Source organism: Talpa occidentalis, unplaced genomic scaffold (genome assembly GCF_014898055.3).
Source record: "Talpa occidentalis isolate TD23 unplaced genomic scaffold, MPIMG_talOcc4v2.1, whole genome shotgun sequence".
Lineage (NCBI taxonomy): Eukaryota > Metazoa > Chordata > Mammalia > Eulipotyphla > Talpidae > Talpa > Talpa occidentalis.
In genome coordinates this window covers 28,178,486-28,195,656 of record NW_026555331.1, presented here as the reverse complement: position 1 = coordinate 28,195,656, position 17,171 = coordinate 28,178,486, and the positions used below count along the sequence as shown (strand labels likewise).

The window sequence follows — 17,171 nt, the reverse complement described above, 5'->3', positions numbered from 1 at the left end:
ATTGACTCTATTGTTTTGCTTTTTAAAATTTAGTATTTTTTTTAGTTTTTTAACATGAAATATAGCTCTGCTCATTAAAAAAAAACACAGATTGGATTATATAGTTTTAAATATAACTTCAATTCATTATACATATTCAAGATAGTACTTACTGTTTAGATTTTATAATGTCTATTAATTTTGAAAGAACAGTAAACATGCTGTAATGGAAAGTGTAAATAGAATGTTTTTAAGTTACACCAAGGGAACAGAGCAGAGGAACTTGTATACATCTTTGAATGTGAGATCAATTGTAGGGACTTACTAAAACAGCATGGTTCGTCATTTTGTGTAATATTCATAAAATTTCCACTGAATTTTAAGGGGCAGTCATGACTAGATTAGGTTAAGAGATAATATGACTACAGAAAAGTATACAGTCAGAGTTCTTCAGAGAGAAAGAATCAGAACCAGTTGGAGAGAGAGAGAAAGAAAGAAAGAAGTTAGGCTGACATGATTATGGAGGCTGGAAAGTTCTGGTATCTGCTGTCTGCAAAGCCATATCCATGAAATGGTGGTGTAATTCAGTCTGAGTTGGATGGTCTGAGAACTAGGGAGGTAGATGCTGTAAATTCCAGCCTGAGAGCAATCAGAGATTCAATCAGAGTCCTTTATATTGTAGGGGAACCCTATTTATTCGTTTTAGGTAAAAATTTTTTGAAAATACGTTCTGCTTATAAAGGTAAATGAAAAAACTACTGCTTCAGCCACCACATTTCACAAATGCAGCACCAGATGTCCAAATAAGCAAATGTCTTATTCAAATCTCCCATTTAGCATGTTTTTTTCCCTCTGTGGTATCTGTATTATCTTAAAACAGCCATGAGGAGGGGACAGGAAGCAGCTGGAAAATGTTCTGTGAAATCCAAAGAAAAATCAAGGTTAAGAAAGTGAGTTTGCACTTTAAAAACGAATAGTATTATCCAGAAAAAAAAGTGATATAAAGAAAGTCAAAGAACAAATTTTTGGAAATCAGTGCCTAAGAAATACAAGAAACAGGGAACCCATTAAATGAAGTGGATAAAGAATAAGAAAGTAGATAAGTGGGAGACCAAATGTTAAGAATCTGAATTTGGGGTTAAGAAAACCCTGAGCTGGAAACCCAACCCTGCTACTTATACTTACCATATGGCTGCAGAGAGACCCTCGCAGCCCCAGTTCTCTGGAGGAACACTAGACCCTACTTCAAGAGTCGTTAAGGGCCTCCCTGGTGGCGCAGCGGTTGAGCGCTGGGTTGCGAAGCTGCCCGCAGCCTCTGCAGCGCGGGTTCCATCCCTGGCTGCTCCTCCCCGGCCACCGGAGGAGGGTCCCACATGGCGCGCAGACCTCTCTTGCCGCCCGCTGCTCCCCTCAGCAGTGTACTTCGGTCCTTCTGCCTGCTCTGCCCCCTGCTCTGGCTCTGGTGAATTCTCTCACCCTCCCGTGCTTCTGTATAAATAAATAAATAAATCTTTAAAAAAAAAAAAAAAGAATTGAAACACTGCACATGTACACTGAAAAACCAAGACTGAAATTTAAAAGAAAGAAAGAAAGAAAGAAAGAGTTGTTAAGAGAAGTAAATTAAGTAGACAAAGCTTTAATAAGATACTCGGCACATAGTTAAGTGTTAAGTAAAGAGCAATTTTTAATACCCATAGAGAATAGTGTTTTACAAAGCAAAAGAGGAGACAGCACCAAGAAATAGAGGTAGAAAACCAATGTTTAATATTATAATTAAGTGTAGTATGAAGGAAATTAATAGGATACTAAAGGACTTTTTAGGATTTTATGGAAAACATTCACAGGCTAGCTTTAAGAGAATGGTAGAGGCAGAAGTCAAATGACAGTAAACTAAAGCATGAATGAGAAGTGAAGTGGTGGCAAGATTTGTAGATGTGTCTTTTAAAATGTTTCATTGCTAGAGTTAGAGATGCAATGATTTAGATGAAAGCCAGGAGAGTGAAGGTTTTATTTGTAGAATTCAGTGCAATGGAGGAAGGGAAGACACGAGACAATAATAAATGAGGCAAGCTTATGTGGGAAGTAGGTTTACAAGTAGAATTGCTCTCTTTGATGCAGAAGAAAAAAAAGAAATGAAGATATAAATATATATTTATAACATCTGTCAAAATTAAAGGTTGTGGGCCTCCCTCTTGGCACAAGGGGTTAAGACGCAAGCTATGAAGCTATCCTCAGCCTTTGCAGCACAAGTTCGATCCCCGGCCAGGGAGCTACCCACATGGCGCAGCAGTCCTCTCCTGACTCGCCCGCTGCTCCCCTCAGCAGTGTATTTCAGTCAGTCTGCCTGTTCTGTTCCCCACTCTGTCTCTGGTGAATCCTCTCACCTCCCACACCTCTAGCCTGTATCCCAGTTCTTGTATGCATAAATAAATAAATCTTTTTTAAAAAGTAAAGGTTGTAAGTAGCAGTAAATATTTTAAGAAAATAAAAAAAAATCAATGTTATACAAAGAAGAGAACCAACTACAACAGGTGAAAAGGTCAGTGTGTTGTTTTTATGGTTTATAGTCATCATGAGATATGAAATGTAGCAGAGCCAATAGCATGCGATAAACATACAGTAAACATAGGCAATGGGAAAATGCATAACATCCAGTCCACCTAATAAATAAAAATAAATAATCAAATAAAAATAATTTGAGTCAGTTTGTTCCTTACCAAATGGAATTTTTGAAGTCCTGTTAGTTACTCTTAATTATTAATGAGTGAAGAAGAAATGATGACATTATAATTTCTAAATAAGAATTAGACATTGCCTCTTTTATAATTTTCTTCCAAACTTTCTGCTTATTTTGTTTTTCTCTTCTCATCTTTTCTCCTATAAAATGGGAATGTGTCTGTATTGTATAACATCTTATAGATGGTGCAGAAGATGTTTCAATGATCTTTGATAAGATTTTTATTTTAAAGTATGATTTGTTTAAATCTAATTTATTATTATTTTTGTTATCTTTTGTTTTAGAATACTTACTGTATTTTAACCTTAAGCACTGCCATGTTTTAATGGACACTGGGAGAAGAAACAAGCCTTTCAGTAACAATTTTCATTTGCTTTGCTTACTATCTGCTTATCTTTTTTGAATCTTACATTTAAAAATTAAACTATACCTTTTCATTTCTTTCCTAAGTCTCATTTATGTTCTTGTTTCTGCCATGCTTGCAGTCATTTTCTTACTCTACCTCGCTCCAGATACAGTCAGACCATTGAGCGTCATCACAGGGATGGCAGGTATATTTTTCTTACAATTGAGTCTGTTTGTAGAGTTGCATGTGCTTGTCTACTGATACAATATAATTCACTTCTCTTTCTGTTTGTATGTATACATATATTGTTATTAATGAAATCCAGAAATAGTATCCTTATAAAAATAGTAGAAAGTAAAGCATACCTAAACTCTGATTATAATGTCAAAAATACAGCATCCTTTTAATGAACTACAATCATTTCTGATGATACAAAAAATTCAGTTCACCAGAAATTGTAGTTAACTCTTAAGCACCTAAAAGTATAGAATAACCATATTAAAAAATTCATTGCAATTGACAGCCCACCTTCCACAGCAGAGTTCATAATTAGATGTTTATATAGTACTGATTGATTTGTACATATCTAATAACCTTTCTTACCTCCCTCCACAGTAAAGATGTCAGTCTGTGAAGTGCTTAGGTTAAACTAATTGGTTTTTGGTTACCTGTCAACTGTGGCTGTTACTTAACTCTTTGGTCATAGTATATGCCACTGGATCCATAGGAATATACTTCCTCATTTCTATTGTACCAGCATACCCTTTATATTAAAGGAAAATTCAATTTCCTGGTGTTAAGCAAAAAGGAGTATTAACTAGAAAAAGAAGGGAGAGGAGGTCTCTAAAGTTTGTAGTTTTCAAGGCTGTCTTTAACTTGGAATAGCAATTCAGTGACAATATTTTGAGACCCTTTAGGCAGAAAAGAGAATAGCAATGATAATGTGATGGTGAATTCAGCTAGGGATAAAGATTTATGAGCCCTACACACCCTGTTGTTTCAAAGTCATTTGGTTTATCTGTGAGCACTTTTATCCTGTTAATTTAGCTAAATAGAGTTGATAATAATAGAGGTTAGAAAAAGATAATTGAAACCAAGGGATACATTCTTAAGAATTGAATTCATGTAGGTAAATGAGGAAGGAAAGTAAGAAGTAACATCAACCATAAATTCCTAATAATTTGAATTTTATAGTGTTTTATTGTAAATTAAATTTAGTGCATTTCAGTTTTATCATAGGATAGTAGTTATTGCTATGTTTAATTATTTTTGCATTCTCTTATTACTTTGCTTTATACTATAAAATTCTTACTTTTTTATTTTACTGTTGCTATATGCTACAGTCAGACTTTTTTTATTGCCTTGACTTCACATTTACCTCATCAAAATGTGAAAATGTAGTTATATAAATGACCTTATGAATTAGTTAAGACCTTTCTTAAGGTGGATGACATGAATGATACATTATTAATTATAGACTTATTCTGTCTCCTCTGGTGTTTCTTCATTCTTCATTTTGATGTAAGTTAAAATCATGCATTGTATTATTTTTCATTGTGTTTTTTTAGTCTTAGTTATCAATGATGTATTTCATCATATTATTTATCTTTTTTTCAACTCACCAATGTCAATAGAATAAGTTCTTGATAGCTCTAGGTTGGTTACTATTCCAAATTCTCAGACTCAACAAAACTGGCCTAATTTGAAGTGTACGTTTCTGAATACTCTTTGGTGACATAAACAGGAAATACAACATCATTAATGTTTATATTAAAGTAAAACACAATTAGGCAACTCAGTTTAAGAAAACAAGTTATCAGTATCTTTGCAGGTGACTGTTAGATTTACCTTCACTTAAGTTATTCAGATTTTAGAGTCTAGTGCACACCTACTTCTACACAAATTGGATAGATTTTATAAGAAATAAATTGTTCGATTGTATTTAAAAATATTGTTTTTGTCATTGATTTGATACTTCAAAGGAAATCAACACATAACCTTCTGAGTTCTTCTTGACTAGCAAATAACCAAACAATCATCAGACAGGTTGATAATAGAAAAAAGTCACAGAGCAGTTTAATAATAATATGTATACCTCCTGTAGTAATTAAATAATCTAGCAGTGACTTTTAGGACAAGGGAATTAGAGAAGAAAGTGGAAATTCAGGTAGGACATTTGCTGGAGGAAAACGAAAGTGATTCTGCCTTCTGCAAGGAAAATAGATAAAAAGGATTAGGTCTTCCTGTTATGGACTCTTAGAAAAGCTTAGATAAAAATATCAAAAGCAACCTGCATCCAGTCTTCAGAGCCCCTCCCCTAAATCAAACTTTTGCCACAAAGACATCTTTTGGGGTGACAGATTTTGTTCCCCTATAATATATATAAAAGATTGTGTTAAGTTTCAAAGCATAATAATAATAAAATGAATATCCATGAATTTATTACTTAAACTGAGAGCCAGAATATCTGGTTAAGTAGCTTATATATATCTGAAATCTGTTTGTGTAACACCCACAGATATAGCAAAATGCTGTACTGAATTTTCAATTGAACTTTACCTTTTTTTTATTAAGTCATTTTGATAATTTATTTTCTTTTAGCTAACTCTCTGAGTTATTTAATCCCTCTAACCCCCAGTTCCAACTACTGTGAGATTCTAAGATTGTTTAAGATGAAAAAGCTTACCTATTCATCTATCCATTCTCCTGTATATATTACAATAACATCCTATGCTTTTTTTTTTCAATTTGACCCCTCTGTAAGTAAGGCAACTGAGCACAACCACCCATTGCCCTACGATATCGATATCATCTATCCACATCTTCTTACGCTATTTTATTCATGGACGTTTTAACACTTGGCTTAATCTTCCTCTTCATCATAATTCCTGCCATCAACTTGAGTTGTCCTGCCACGAACCTTTACCTGAACTACCTATTCAACACCCACTCATTTCAAGTTGGCCATGATGAATTTTATCCCCAATGCTACTTCAGGCAGTTGCTTACATCTTACCATCATTGAAATTAATCTACTTTCTTTGAACTCTTTATTCAAATATTCCACTTCTGAAGCAGAACTACAGGTTTCATTCTTGTTCTTTCATTCAGTTACTTCTACCTTACTTATTTATCTCAACAAGGATCTCCATTCTTTTGGCCTCTTTGCCTTTCCTGTTTTCTCCATTTTTCTTCATTTACATATCCAGGCATTGAATCTTGTTGGAAAGGTATTCTCAGAGATATTAATAATTACTTTGTTGTATTGGTCTTTATCTATTTGATGAAATTTCAAATATGCATCAATTTTATTTTTATTGAAGAATTTTTTTTTCAATTTAATTATACAAATTGTCTCTAGCTCATTTACTTAAGTCAAAATAACCCAACATTTAAAGGAAAAGTGATAACATTTTGAGGGGCATAAAAAAGGAAAAGATGGCACTAAGTGGCTTAGTTATCCATCGCAGATTTCAAGATGGCATCTATTTCCCCAGTCTTGTTACCATGTGACCAAGGGGTACACAGGGCCCCAAACTGTTAAGGGATACAGTTCTAAATGGGATCTAACCACCCTCATGCACAAAGGCAAAAGAAGAATAACAGCAAACTCTGAAAATTAACCATCCCTTCATGGGCAAATGCCCAGCCAAACAGCTTCAGCCTGGCACAGGGCCACTGAGGCATAAAAGCTTACCAGAAATCTAAGGTAACTTCTGACAGGAAACTGAGAAAGGAGTTAGGCAGGTCCCAGACAACTGCGACAGAAGGAAATATCCCATATCAAGATAGTGTCTGCCATTGTCTGCCAAGGACAACCTCCCCACATGTCTCTTCCAAGTGTGTCTACACGTCTCTCCTCCAAGTCTCGTTCCTAGCAGGAACAGGGTATAAGTTGAACTGCAGAAGCAAGACAGTGGGCTCTCCTGCCTTCCATGTTGTATAGGTTCACCCAGTAGCTCAGTTCTGCCTCTAGTTCCTGGTAGCTCTCCTGCTCAGGAAGTCTAGTTCATGGCATAGTGGGTCTTGTAGTACAGCGCAGCTACATGTAAGTGGGAGTGGATAAAATGGCACCTCCTTTTCATGGAGCTGTATCTCTAAGATGGCTATATTAAATTTATTCACTGTAGAATGATTACTCTAGAGACTATGTAAAAGGCTGGTTTAAGGAGAAAAAGTGTGGAAAAGAAAAGCATATATTGATGTATTTTCCTTGACACAGGACAGCGGAAACTCCTTGAACTATATAAAGTATTAAACAGATGGTTAGAAGATGAAACACTTAATTAAAATCAGTAATATTTGATAAGTATTGGAATTTGGATATTGAGAGGAGAAATTATTATTGAGATAGGAAGAAAATGAATGAGAAACTTGGAACTAAGTAAGTTATTATTAAGAAAACAAGATGTTAAATTGAAAGTCATTATGTTTCAAAAGCTGTATTTTTATTTTGATTATGTAATTGAGAGTGAGAATGTCATTGAGATTATAACTAAGATTGAGGCAATTATTTGTGAGGCAAATTTCTGAGGGTGGATGGAAGTCCAGAGATTGGTTATTTGAATGAAACTGAGAAATTTTGTAATAGTCATGAGGTTATAGGTGATGATATACAGTTAAAAGGGCTATGTATGTGATGTTGGGGAGAGTAATGGCCAAAGTGTCTCTTGGAGTCAACCTTTCCAATTTTGGATGCATGGATTATGATTATGGAAGAAAGTAGTTTCTTCACATGAGAACTGCACTGAAATCAGAGTTTGCAAGTTGAGCTAAATGTTATTTAAGGTAGGTTATGCAGAAAGCATTCTGTAGAAAAGTTGATGATGTGAGGAAATTTGTTGACCATTAAAAGATCATTAAATATACAGTTAAAAGAATGAAAGGAGATTAAAATAGTAGAACTGAGTAGAGGAGATGAAAATTTTAGAGAGAAGAGAGACAGGGACAAATGACTTGCTCTTAACTGAGAATCACAGAGATAAGAGGCTTGATTAGCAATGATTTAGCTCAAATGTCCAAAGTTTATCATAAATTGTTTTGGTGGAACTGAGTTAGACCTCTGGGAGGTCTAATCTGCAGTAGTACTGAGGGATGCCATGGAGTTTGAAGAGAAGCAGTGAATGGTGTTATCTAAAGGTTTTGGAGCCATGACTAGTACCCTGAATACAGAAAAGTTGTTAACTAAGCTACTGGAGCCATGGGAAAATGAGAAATAGTGATGACAGTCATTAGAGTCATCAAAGCCAAGAGTCAAAATATACTACACTACACCCTTTTTACTATATTTCTTTGCAATGTTACCAGTCTTCTTCCATCTTAAAAGTATTTTCTTCCCTATCACAGTTAATCTTCTGTTTGTTTCTGACTCTTACTTCTCAGTTACTCTGGAGTTTTCCACCATTAATCATTTCTTGTTTCTCTTGCATCTCATTCTCTCTTACTTAAATGATTTGTTTCCCTTCAAATTACTGTTGAAGTCTCCTAAATGAATCCTCCATTCCATTCTGCCACAACTTCAGGCTACCTTAAAAATGATCTCTCTCTCTCTCTCTCTCTCTCCTTTCTCTTTCTCTCTCTCTCTCTTTCAAAACAAGGTGATGTTTCTTGAATATGCATTTGTACTTTTGTTTCCTCCATTTTTTCATCAGCTCCTAAACTGTAACCTTTTACAATATGACCACTGCCTACAACCCTTTATTTTAAATCATCTTTTCTATGGTCATTATTGCCAAATAATTTATAAATATTTATTTTTGTTGGCTCTTTACATCTACATTTTATCACCTCTTTTTTTAACTCTCTAATACAGCCCTATCCTGATACTCATTCTACTCTTCCACTAATCTTCTGTCTCCTTCACTTGTGTCCTATTTCTTAGGTCTTCAACTTGTTGAAAGTATGCTGTTCTGTATCCCATCATTTCTTTGGTTTTCACCAAAACTAATATGTAGTATAGTGCGTAGTACATAATATGAACTCAATAAATATGTACTGAAAGAATCAATGAATCAATGAATAGCGACATATTAGAACTATACAGTGATTTCTCAAACTATATATCTCCAGTAGCTCTCTCCTTTTTAAAGCTAAAATTCTTTGTTTGACATCTGTGAAAGAATATTTTGCAACACCTCACAAATTTAAGTTCATATCCAAAGTCACTATCATCCCTCCCTAATTTCTTTTATTTCTGTTAATAGATTATCATTTTATTTTGGAGACTGGGAAGTTTAGGTTTTTACTTTTTTTTTCCCATTTCTACTTTTAATTCATATGGTGATTTGTCACACATTGTTGAGAGGAAAAAACCATATGAGCTATCAATGAATTCACAATTCAGTGAAATTAATAGACTTTAAAATGAAGAAATCTCAATTCAGTTTTGAGCTCTGAAAATATCTACTTGCATGACTACCCAAGTTTCTGTGACCTTAATTTGCTTATTTCAAAACAAGAGATTGAATTACATTGTTTCTGGGATTCCGTATAACACTAACATTCTCTTTGTATAATTCTTTCACTGTTTATATTCTGTGTACTGTGTATTTTATTGCATATTTTGTACAGTGTTGTTTTTCATTTATACCTTCTTGTCTGTTTCTATTTTTTCTACTCGAATTTTTCCCCATATATTACTGCTGAATTAAACTTTTAATTCATTACTTATTACTTAAAAATCACCTTTCTCCAGAAGCTGTTGTTATTCCCATTGAAAATTAAATCCTGTCTAAATTTCTTAAGATCTTCATAAACTGACTGCAAGCTAATTTTCTAACCAACATTTTGCCATATTTGACTTTTATCTCTAGTATTTCCCTTTGACTGTTTCCCCCTACCTCTCTTCAACTATATTAATTGAACATAAATAAAATTCAAGGTGTGATTTGGGTATGCTTTTCCAAATATGATCCTTTCTTATTAACTGTTGTTAATTCAGTCCATAGACTATCAAAGGGCACTTTACTCTAAAGTGAATAGGTGAGTGTCCAAAACACATTAAATGAATGGTGTAACTACTGGAAACTTTGAGTTTTATAAGTCTGCTGAAGAACTGATTTGTAATTTCCACAGTTCACTTAGTACACTGCCCCTGTGATGCATCCTGTCTTGATCATAATGTCCCTTTATCTGATTTTAGACAAATTACAATAAGCTCTGGGGTCAGCTAGCTTAACTTTGTGCTGGTCTAGAATAGATATTATCCCAACATGCTCATGTGTCACAGCCCCATAACAGCTCAGTTAAGTCCTTGTGAACCCGTGCACAGGACTTCAGTGATAGATGAATTCTTCCTTCTGTATTCCAAGTGCTGCCACAAGGTTATCTCCATCCTGTCTGCTGCTCATCCCAGCCCAGAACCCCATAGTGTATTGCATTTTTCTTGACAACAGGGCTCCCATTTGACTCTTTCTTATGATCTTCCCTATCTGCTGAAATATCTCCCTTTCATGTATGTTGTCTGTCTTTTATCCTTAGTCTTAAACATGTCAATCATATTTAAGTTTCTTATCCGATAGTGCCGACAACTGTATCATCTCTGAGTCTGGCTACGTTGATTGTTTTCTCTTGACAATGAAAGTTTTTCTTGCTTTTTTGGTGTTTGTGGTAACTTTTTATTGAATATTGGATGTCCTGTCATCAGCATTGACTGACACAAATAGTATTTATGCTTGAAAATGTGCACACTTCTTGTTCTGTTGGACTCTGTGTTTGGCAGGAGATTAATCAAGGTGGTAGGTAAAGCAGCAGGCAGTCATATCTATGAGGAATTTGTACTGCTGTCATTCCATTATCCATGTAAAACAATCAAAAAGAAGGCTAATTGTTCAAAATTGATCAGTGAAACTTGAACATATTGTTCAAATCTGAGGGTCATGCCTCATTAGATTTACTCATTTAATACAATGACATTTCATACTCTGGACCTTTAGAATATATCTTTAAAATGTCTGTCCTTTCATGGAATCTTTGAGGACCTGGGAAGGAAAATGTAGGGCCAGTACCTCGGTTGACAGCTGATAAAGTGTTACTAAATCTGAACATCTAGTGAAAAATGAAAACTGCTCAATAAATAAGTTTATAGGTAGGAGGTGGTAATTATGTCATTTCATTATTTTCAAAAAATAAAGTTTAAAGATGTATTCATTTGCAACATGTTACTTATTGTTGGGTAATAAAATCCTGCTTATTTGTGGTTTTGTTTCTGTTATTTTGCAGTAAATATTAAATAACAATGAAAATTACATTTAATAAAATCCTCAAAATATCTTCCAGATATTTACATCTTATGTATCTGTGTGTACCTGTTTAATAACATAATATGTCTTTATTATTAAGTACTGTATTTGTCACAAATTTTCTTGAGGAAATTGGGATATTTAATCTTCATGTTATTTTCAATAATGGACATTTAAAATACTTCTCTAAATATAAGAACACTTCTTTTTGATTATAAAATAGAATTATAAGAGTAATACGTTTTTCTACATTAAAATGCCTTACTTTCTCTCATCAATATATGTATTATTGCTATTTGAACATTTTAGACTTATTAACTCACTTGATTCTAGATAGTACTAGTATTTTTTAATAAGGTAATTTACTTTTAATGTGAAGAATTTACATTTAATGGAATAGAAATGCTGTGGGAATAGCTATTATAATGTCATAAAATAATAAAACATAAATTTCCTGTTTGTGAACAATACTTTTTTTACTCATTTACCATAATTTCCATGTCAGGTATTTTGTGTCTTGTAATCCTCTTCATCTTGTAAGCAATGCTAAAATAGTATAAACTCAAGTTTTTAAAAAAATTAAACTATTTTATGTTCTGGTGAGCATGAAAATTATAGATTTGAGTCATAATATATATTTGCTAAATTAATTACTCTAAAATGTCTCTGTTAAAATTTTTAGCATATATTTATTACTTTAATTGTACAGGTAATAATCAGAAAATCTCTAGACATTTTAAATATTTTATCAAAAGTATAGTGCTTCTGCTGTTAATCAACTTCCTGTATTACCCAATATGTGTATATTCTACTATGGTTCTTTCTAGTTTTCATTATTTGTTAACCAATTTTCATTTTTGCAATCAAAAAATCATGTAACTTTTTGTTGAGAGAAAAATACACAATTTAAAACATTCACTATAGTATTCAAAAACACCTTTTTCTAAGGAGTTTTTTTTTTAAAAGGATGTCTCCTAAGGAGTGACCTGTTTGCTTTCTAAATATTAGTATATTTTTAAGAAGATAGAACATAAGAACACATTTGAAATAATTCTCTGTATTTTACCAATCAGATATTTCAATTATTAAAATAATAATTATTAAAATAATGCCAAAGAAGTGAAATTATATATCCTAATATTTTTCCTCTTGGAAAAAATGCTTAATAGAATCACAGTAAATAAAATTTTGGATAAACACATGAAATATTAGACTGACTTTCTATTGGGATCACCATAATTTTCAACAAAGTTTTGTTACGACATGTTGTAAGAGATAAGTTTATTATTAATTTTAGGTAATAAGAAATCTAGAAATATCATAAAGATGGGTATCTCCAACATAGATATTAAGAATCTAAGAAGCATATCTTTGATTTTGTTCATCTATTGTGAAGATATTCAAAGATCTGTACCTTACACGCATTTAACAAACTATCGAGTCCATTTGTTACGAATGAAAAGTGTTCTCTCAAACCTAAATAAGGGATCAGGAAAAAGACTAATTATAATAAAGTAAAAATCAAAATTAACAAGCAACTATAAAGCAGAGACACACTATGGAGGTGGTGGTGGAGAAGGGAGTATGTTCAAAACAAGGGTGGTGGAAATTGTATGGGGACTATAACCAAGATGAAAATGCATATATTGTGCAAAAATGAAAAATGATGTAAAAAATATAAAATAAAAAATAAAATAAAATATATTGACACATTAAAAAAAATAAAAGTGTCGCTCTTTAAAATTATTTTTCAGGAACAAAAAAGAATTGCATTTTTATACTATCAGCTTGCCTTTTTCATTTTTGATGTATTCTGGTTATACTTACATAAAATAGCAAACTTATCATAGGAAATCAATCACTTTATTGCACATACACTTAAGAATACTTAAAAATTATTTGACTTGTATGTCACCTCTCATATTTAAAATGCAAGATAATCATGAGCTAGGAAATGGAATAAACCCAGTATTCACTTTCTAAAGTTATCTAATCTAATGCCTACTAGTACAAAATTGTATACCATATAATTAATTATATTTGGGAAATTGTGTCCTGATTTTTCTAATTTTTTTATTAGCTAGAATTTTTCATTATCAAAAAATAAGACTGAGAGAATTTATAGGTAAGGTGGAAGTCCTTGAGATATTAGACCTGAGACAGACTTTACTGTTTATAATATATTTCCATTTCCATTTCTGTGTTTACAATTAGGTGGGTAGGTAATTGATTTGAAGTATACTTTGGAGTATGTATGTATTGCTTTGGAGTTCTAGATCCATAACTAGTATTTTGAAGGCTGATAGAATAAAAAAAAAAATGTATTGATCATGTTAAGTGTAGGAGAATTATACTAAACTCCAGGGATGTAAAAATCAATGCTTGGTTGCTTAAATTTAAGCATCCTTTCAACAAGATTAAGTTTTGATGTTAGATTTATTTGTATGCAAAGAAATCTCACTATTTCAGAACATGATTATTTCATTCAATACCCATTCTGAATTGTATTGGTTATCATTGCTAAAGTGCACTAAAATAGATTGCATAGAGTGGCTGATTAACAAGTTTTCTGTACACAGTTTTTCTTGTGTACAGTGTTAAGCATGACTGCAGAATTCAAAGTTGCACAGTTTTCTTGTTATATTCTGATTCTTCCGTTTGAATGTTCAGATCTAAAAGAGTATTATGATTGTGCTGAAAACCTTTTTAGATTTTCTAACAGAAAGCTTTAGGGAATTAGTGGTAATAATGGCTTCTTTCATTCTTTTGGAAGTGTTGGGGCAAAATCTGAGTTTTCAAAAAATAGAATAATTCACATATTTCACAAGTTTCTATTTAGGGAATTCATTTTGGAAGGCAGGCAGTTTTATTTGTCATTGATAACTAGCAACTCCTATTGTAGTCACTGGGAATTGCAGTTAAAGACAGATTTTGTTTCCTTAGACATTCTTAAGAAGTTTAGTGAGAATTTGCTCAAAAAATGTTGGTAAAGCAAAATCTTTTTACATACTCAGTACTTTTAAACATTACCTTTTCAAAATCAGTTTGATGAATCATAACCAAATAGTAGAAGGGCACTAAAGATCAACTGAGCTGCTTTTTGACTAACATTTCAGGGATTGTGAAGCAGCAGATAGACAGCCATATCACAGATCCAGATCAACAGAACAGCGGCCTCTTCTAGAGCGGACCACCACCCGCTCCAGATCCACTGAACGTCCTGACACAAACCTCATGAGGTCGATGCCTTCATTAATGACTGGAAGATCTGCCCCTCCTTCACCTGCCTTATCGAGGTGAAAGATAAATCAATCAGACTAACTCCCCTTTGCCCTACCAGCACACCATTTTATTTTCCCAGCAGCTAAATGGTCTCTTCTATCATCCTTGGCTGATCACTAATAACAATCAATACTAACCCTTTCAGTGTAAGCACACTATTTATATTCAGTGGATATAATAGTGTGTGACTGCCATTGTAATTCGTTTATTAACTGTCCTGACTACATTTGTTTTGTGGTTTCTCATTTATCAGGAGTCCTGGGTAAATCCCTACATAATGCACCTCATAACTATCATGTTCTTCTCCTACAGAATGAGAAATTGTTTGTGTCCATTAGACATCACTTTTGGAATAATCATCATAATGACAATGAATAAAACTAGATATTTAGTTTCTTTCTATCACTACTAATATCATGTTTTAACCAGTGTTTTCTCTAGCTGAAATTTGAATTGTTCAGGGTTTTGTTTGTAATTTCATGTGACATTTACTAGCAAAGGGATAACTAATATAAGCCTGAGTAAAAATCTTTTTGAATCAAGGGAAAGAGGTTAGCATTGAAATCTGGTAGAAAGAAATATAAAGAAAGCATTACCTTTTTTTTTTTATTAATTTTGAGCTGCAAATGCCTCCTTTTGCTTTCATATGGATAGAATACTAATTTATTTTAGTAATTCCATGGATTTTACTTAGGATTTTGTGTGCATGTGTCTGTGTGTGTGTACATATTACACAAAAGTTTACATATCTTTGCTATTTAGATAATCATTCAAATATCCATATTTTGTCCTACTGTCTTAACCTTTTAATCAGCAGCTAAATCTCTTTTTAAATTGCTCTTATACAGCTTCGTATGAACCAAATTTATTAAAAATATTTAAGTCATTCTACTGAAATTACATATTAATGGTGTATCTTTTAGGTCACATCCTCGCACTGGGTCTGTCCAGACAAGCCCATCAAGTACTCCAGTGGCAGGACGAAGGGGTCGGCAACTTCCACAACTTCCGCCAAAGGGGACGTTGGAGAGAAGTAAGTTCTGTTTCTAATTATGTCCTATAGGAAATACACATGGAAGCTAAGGTGAATCAAGATTTTTTTTTTACTACCTTTGTGTTAGTTTTCTACTTTTAAGCGAATGCTTTGCCTGCATTTGGTAATAGTTCTATTTATAAACATTTATGAATATTGTAATTTTGCATTTAAATTTGTAATGTTTGGTGGTAAAATAACCTACTATTATTGCTCTTGCACATTTTTCATATTTGAATAATTGCATTTTAAGAAGTAAACTTAATGCTCTTAAATAAGCAGTTGGATGATATTTCTTTGCTACAATTAAGTTTATGTAGTTGTTGATAGTTATATAAAGTTTATTAGTAACTAGCCAAATCAATTTTCACACACTGCAAAGGACTGGTTAGCTGATGCACAACAATGGTGATCCTTCTCAAAACTGGAGTACCAGAAAAAGGTAATCATGAATGTATCAAGAAAGATGCATGTTGTACTGATATTTTAATATTTTCAAATTTTTGCATAAGGTGCACTATTTGCTTACACACAGATGAATATACTCTCCCTTTTCCTACAAATTATTGGATAAAGGACCTCTAAAAGCATGGGCAATAGATAGAATCTAGTAACTTTTAATGTCATCTTTAATGGTCCCTTTATTTGGTAACTGGATGTGTTTTGCCAAAAAAAAACCCCAACTGTATTTAAATCACCATTTACCTTTTCTTTAATAGATGATACATTCTGTGCCTTTGGAAATTTCTGTTGTTTTTAACCCCTCTGCTTTGGTTCCCTCTTTTGTTTTGTTTTTATTTTGTTTTCCTAGACAATGGAGTCAAGGAGATAGAACCTTATGAAGGTCTGTACATAAAGGAGGGTTTGTTTTGTGCTGACAGCCTTTTGGGGGGCTATGTAAGCAAAAATAAACCCAACTGCAATTGATGTTCCTTCATTGTATAGACTTTTATATAGAGTAAATTTTACTTTGTTTTATGATTTCTGATGAAGTAGTCAGATTTTGTTTTACTTGGGAATTATACCAAGGAGTTAAATTTCTTTGATTCAGACATATAAGAATGCAAAGAGTTTAACTTCTTTCAGATGGTAAGGTAAAATTTTGCTGTTAAAAATCTTAGTTTGCCATTTAAGCAGAATTATATGCTTTGTGCAAGACTTTAACCAAAGATATCAATTGCAGTCTGTGTTTATATCATTGAGGATGTACACCTAGTCAAGTCATACTTATCATCATATATTTCATTTTATATTTATGATGATTTTAATAATTAAAATTGACTTTCTAGAATAGTATTAGTGATTGTGGTTTGTACCTCTCACATTTTCATGTTGTAGAAAGACTGCTTTCAGTATATCACAGTTAAACATATACAGTTTAATTATCAAACACAGTCTTGGCTCGAGAAATTACTGAGTTATGATATAGGGGGTGTTACACAAACATCCTAGTGAACAATTAAAACTCCTCTATATATAGAATTCTAAAATTGACTTTGTGACTTTAAAGAATGACTGTTTCATTTATTGATGGCTTTCCAGCAAAAGAATAAT

At 32.8% G+C, this 17,171-nt stretch overlaps 1 protein-coding gene across 4 annotated transcripts in view; it reads left to right on the top strand.

Annotated features, from left to right (window-relative positions):
- RIMS2 (regulating synaptic membrane exocytosis 2) overlaps nucleotides 1–17,171 on the top strand; it is a 323,781-nt gene that overhangs the window by 142,142 nt on the left and 164,468 nt on the right. For 2 of the 4 annotated variants that reach the window (XM_054692040.1, XM_054692039.1), the window contains 2 exons: nucleotides 14,419–14,598; nucleotides 15,508–15,617. In XM_054692040.1, the coding sequence (XP_054548015.1) occupies nucleotides 14,419–14,598; nucleotides 15,508–15,617 (290 nt within the window). Of the gene's footprint in view, nucleotides 1–14,418; nucleotides 14,599–15,507; nucleotides 15,618–16,428; nucleotides 16,462–17,171 lie in introns of all 4 variants that reach the window. The other 2 variants (XM_054692042.1, XM_054692043.1) reach the window with 2 other exon arrangements.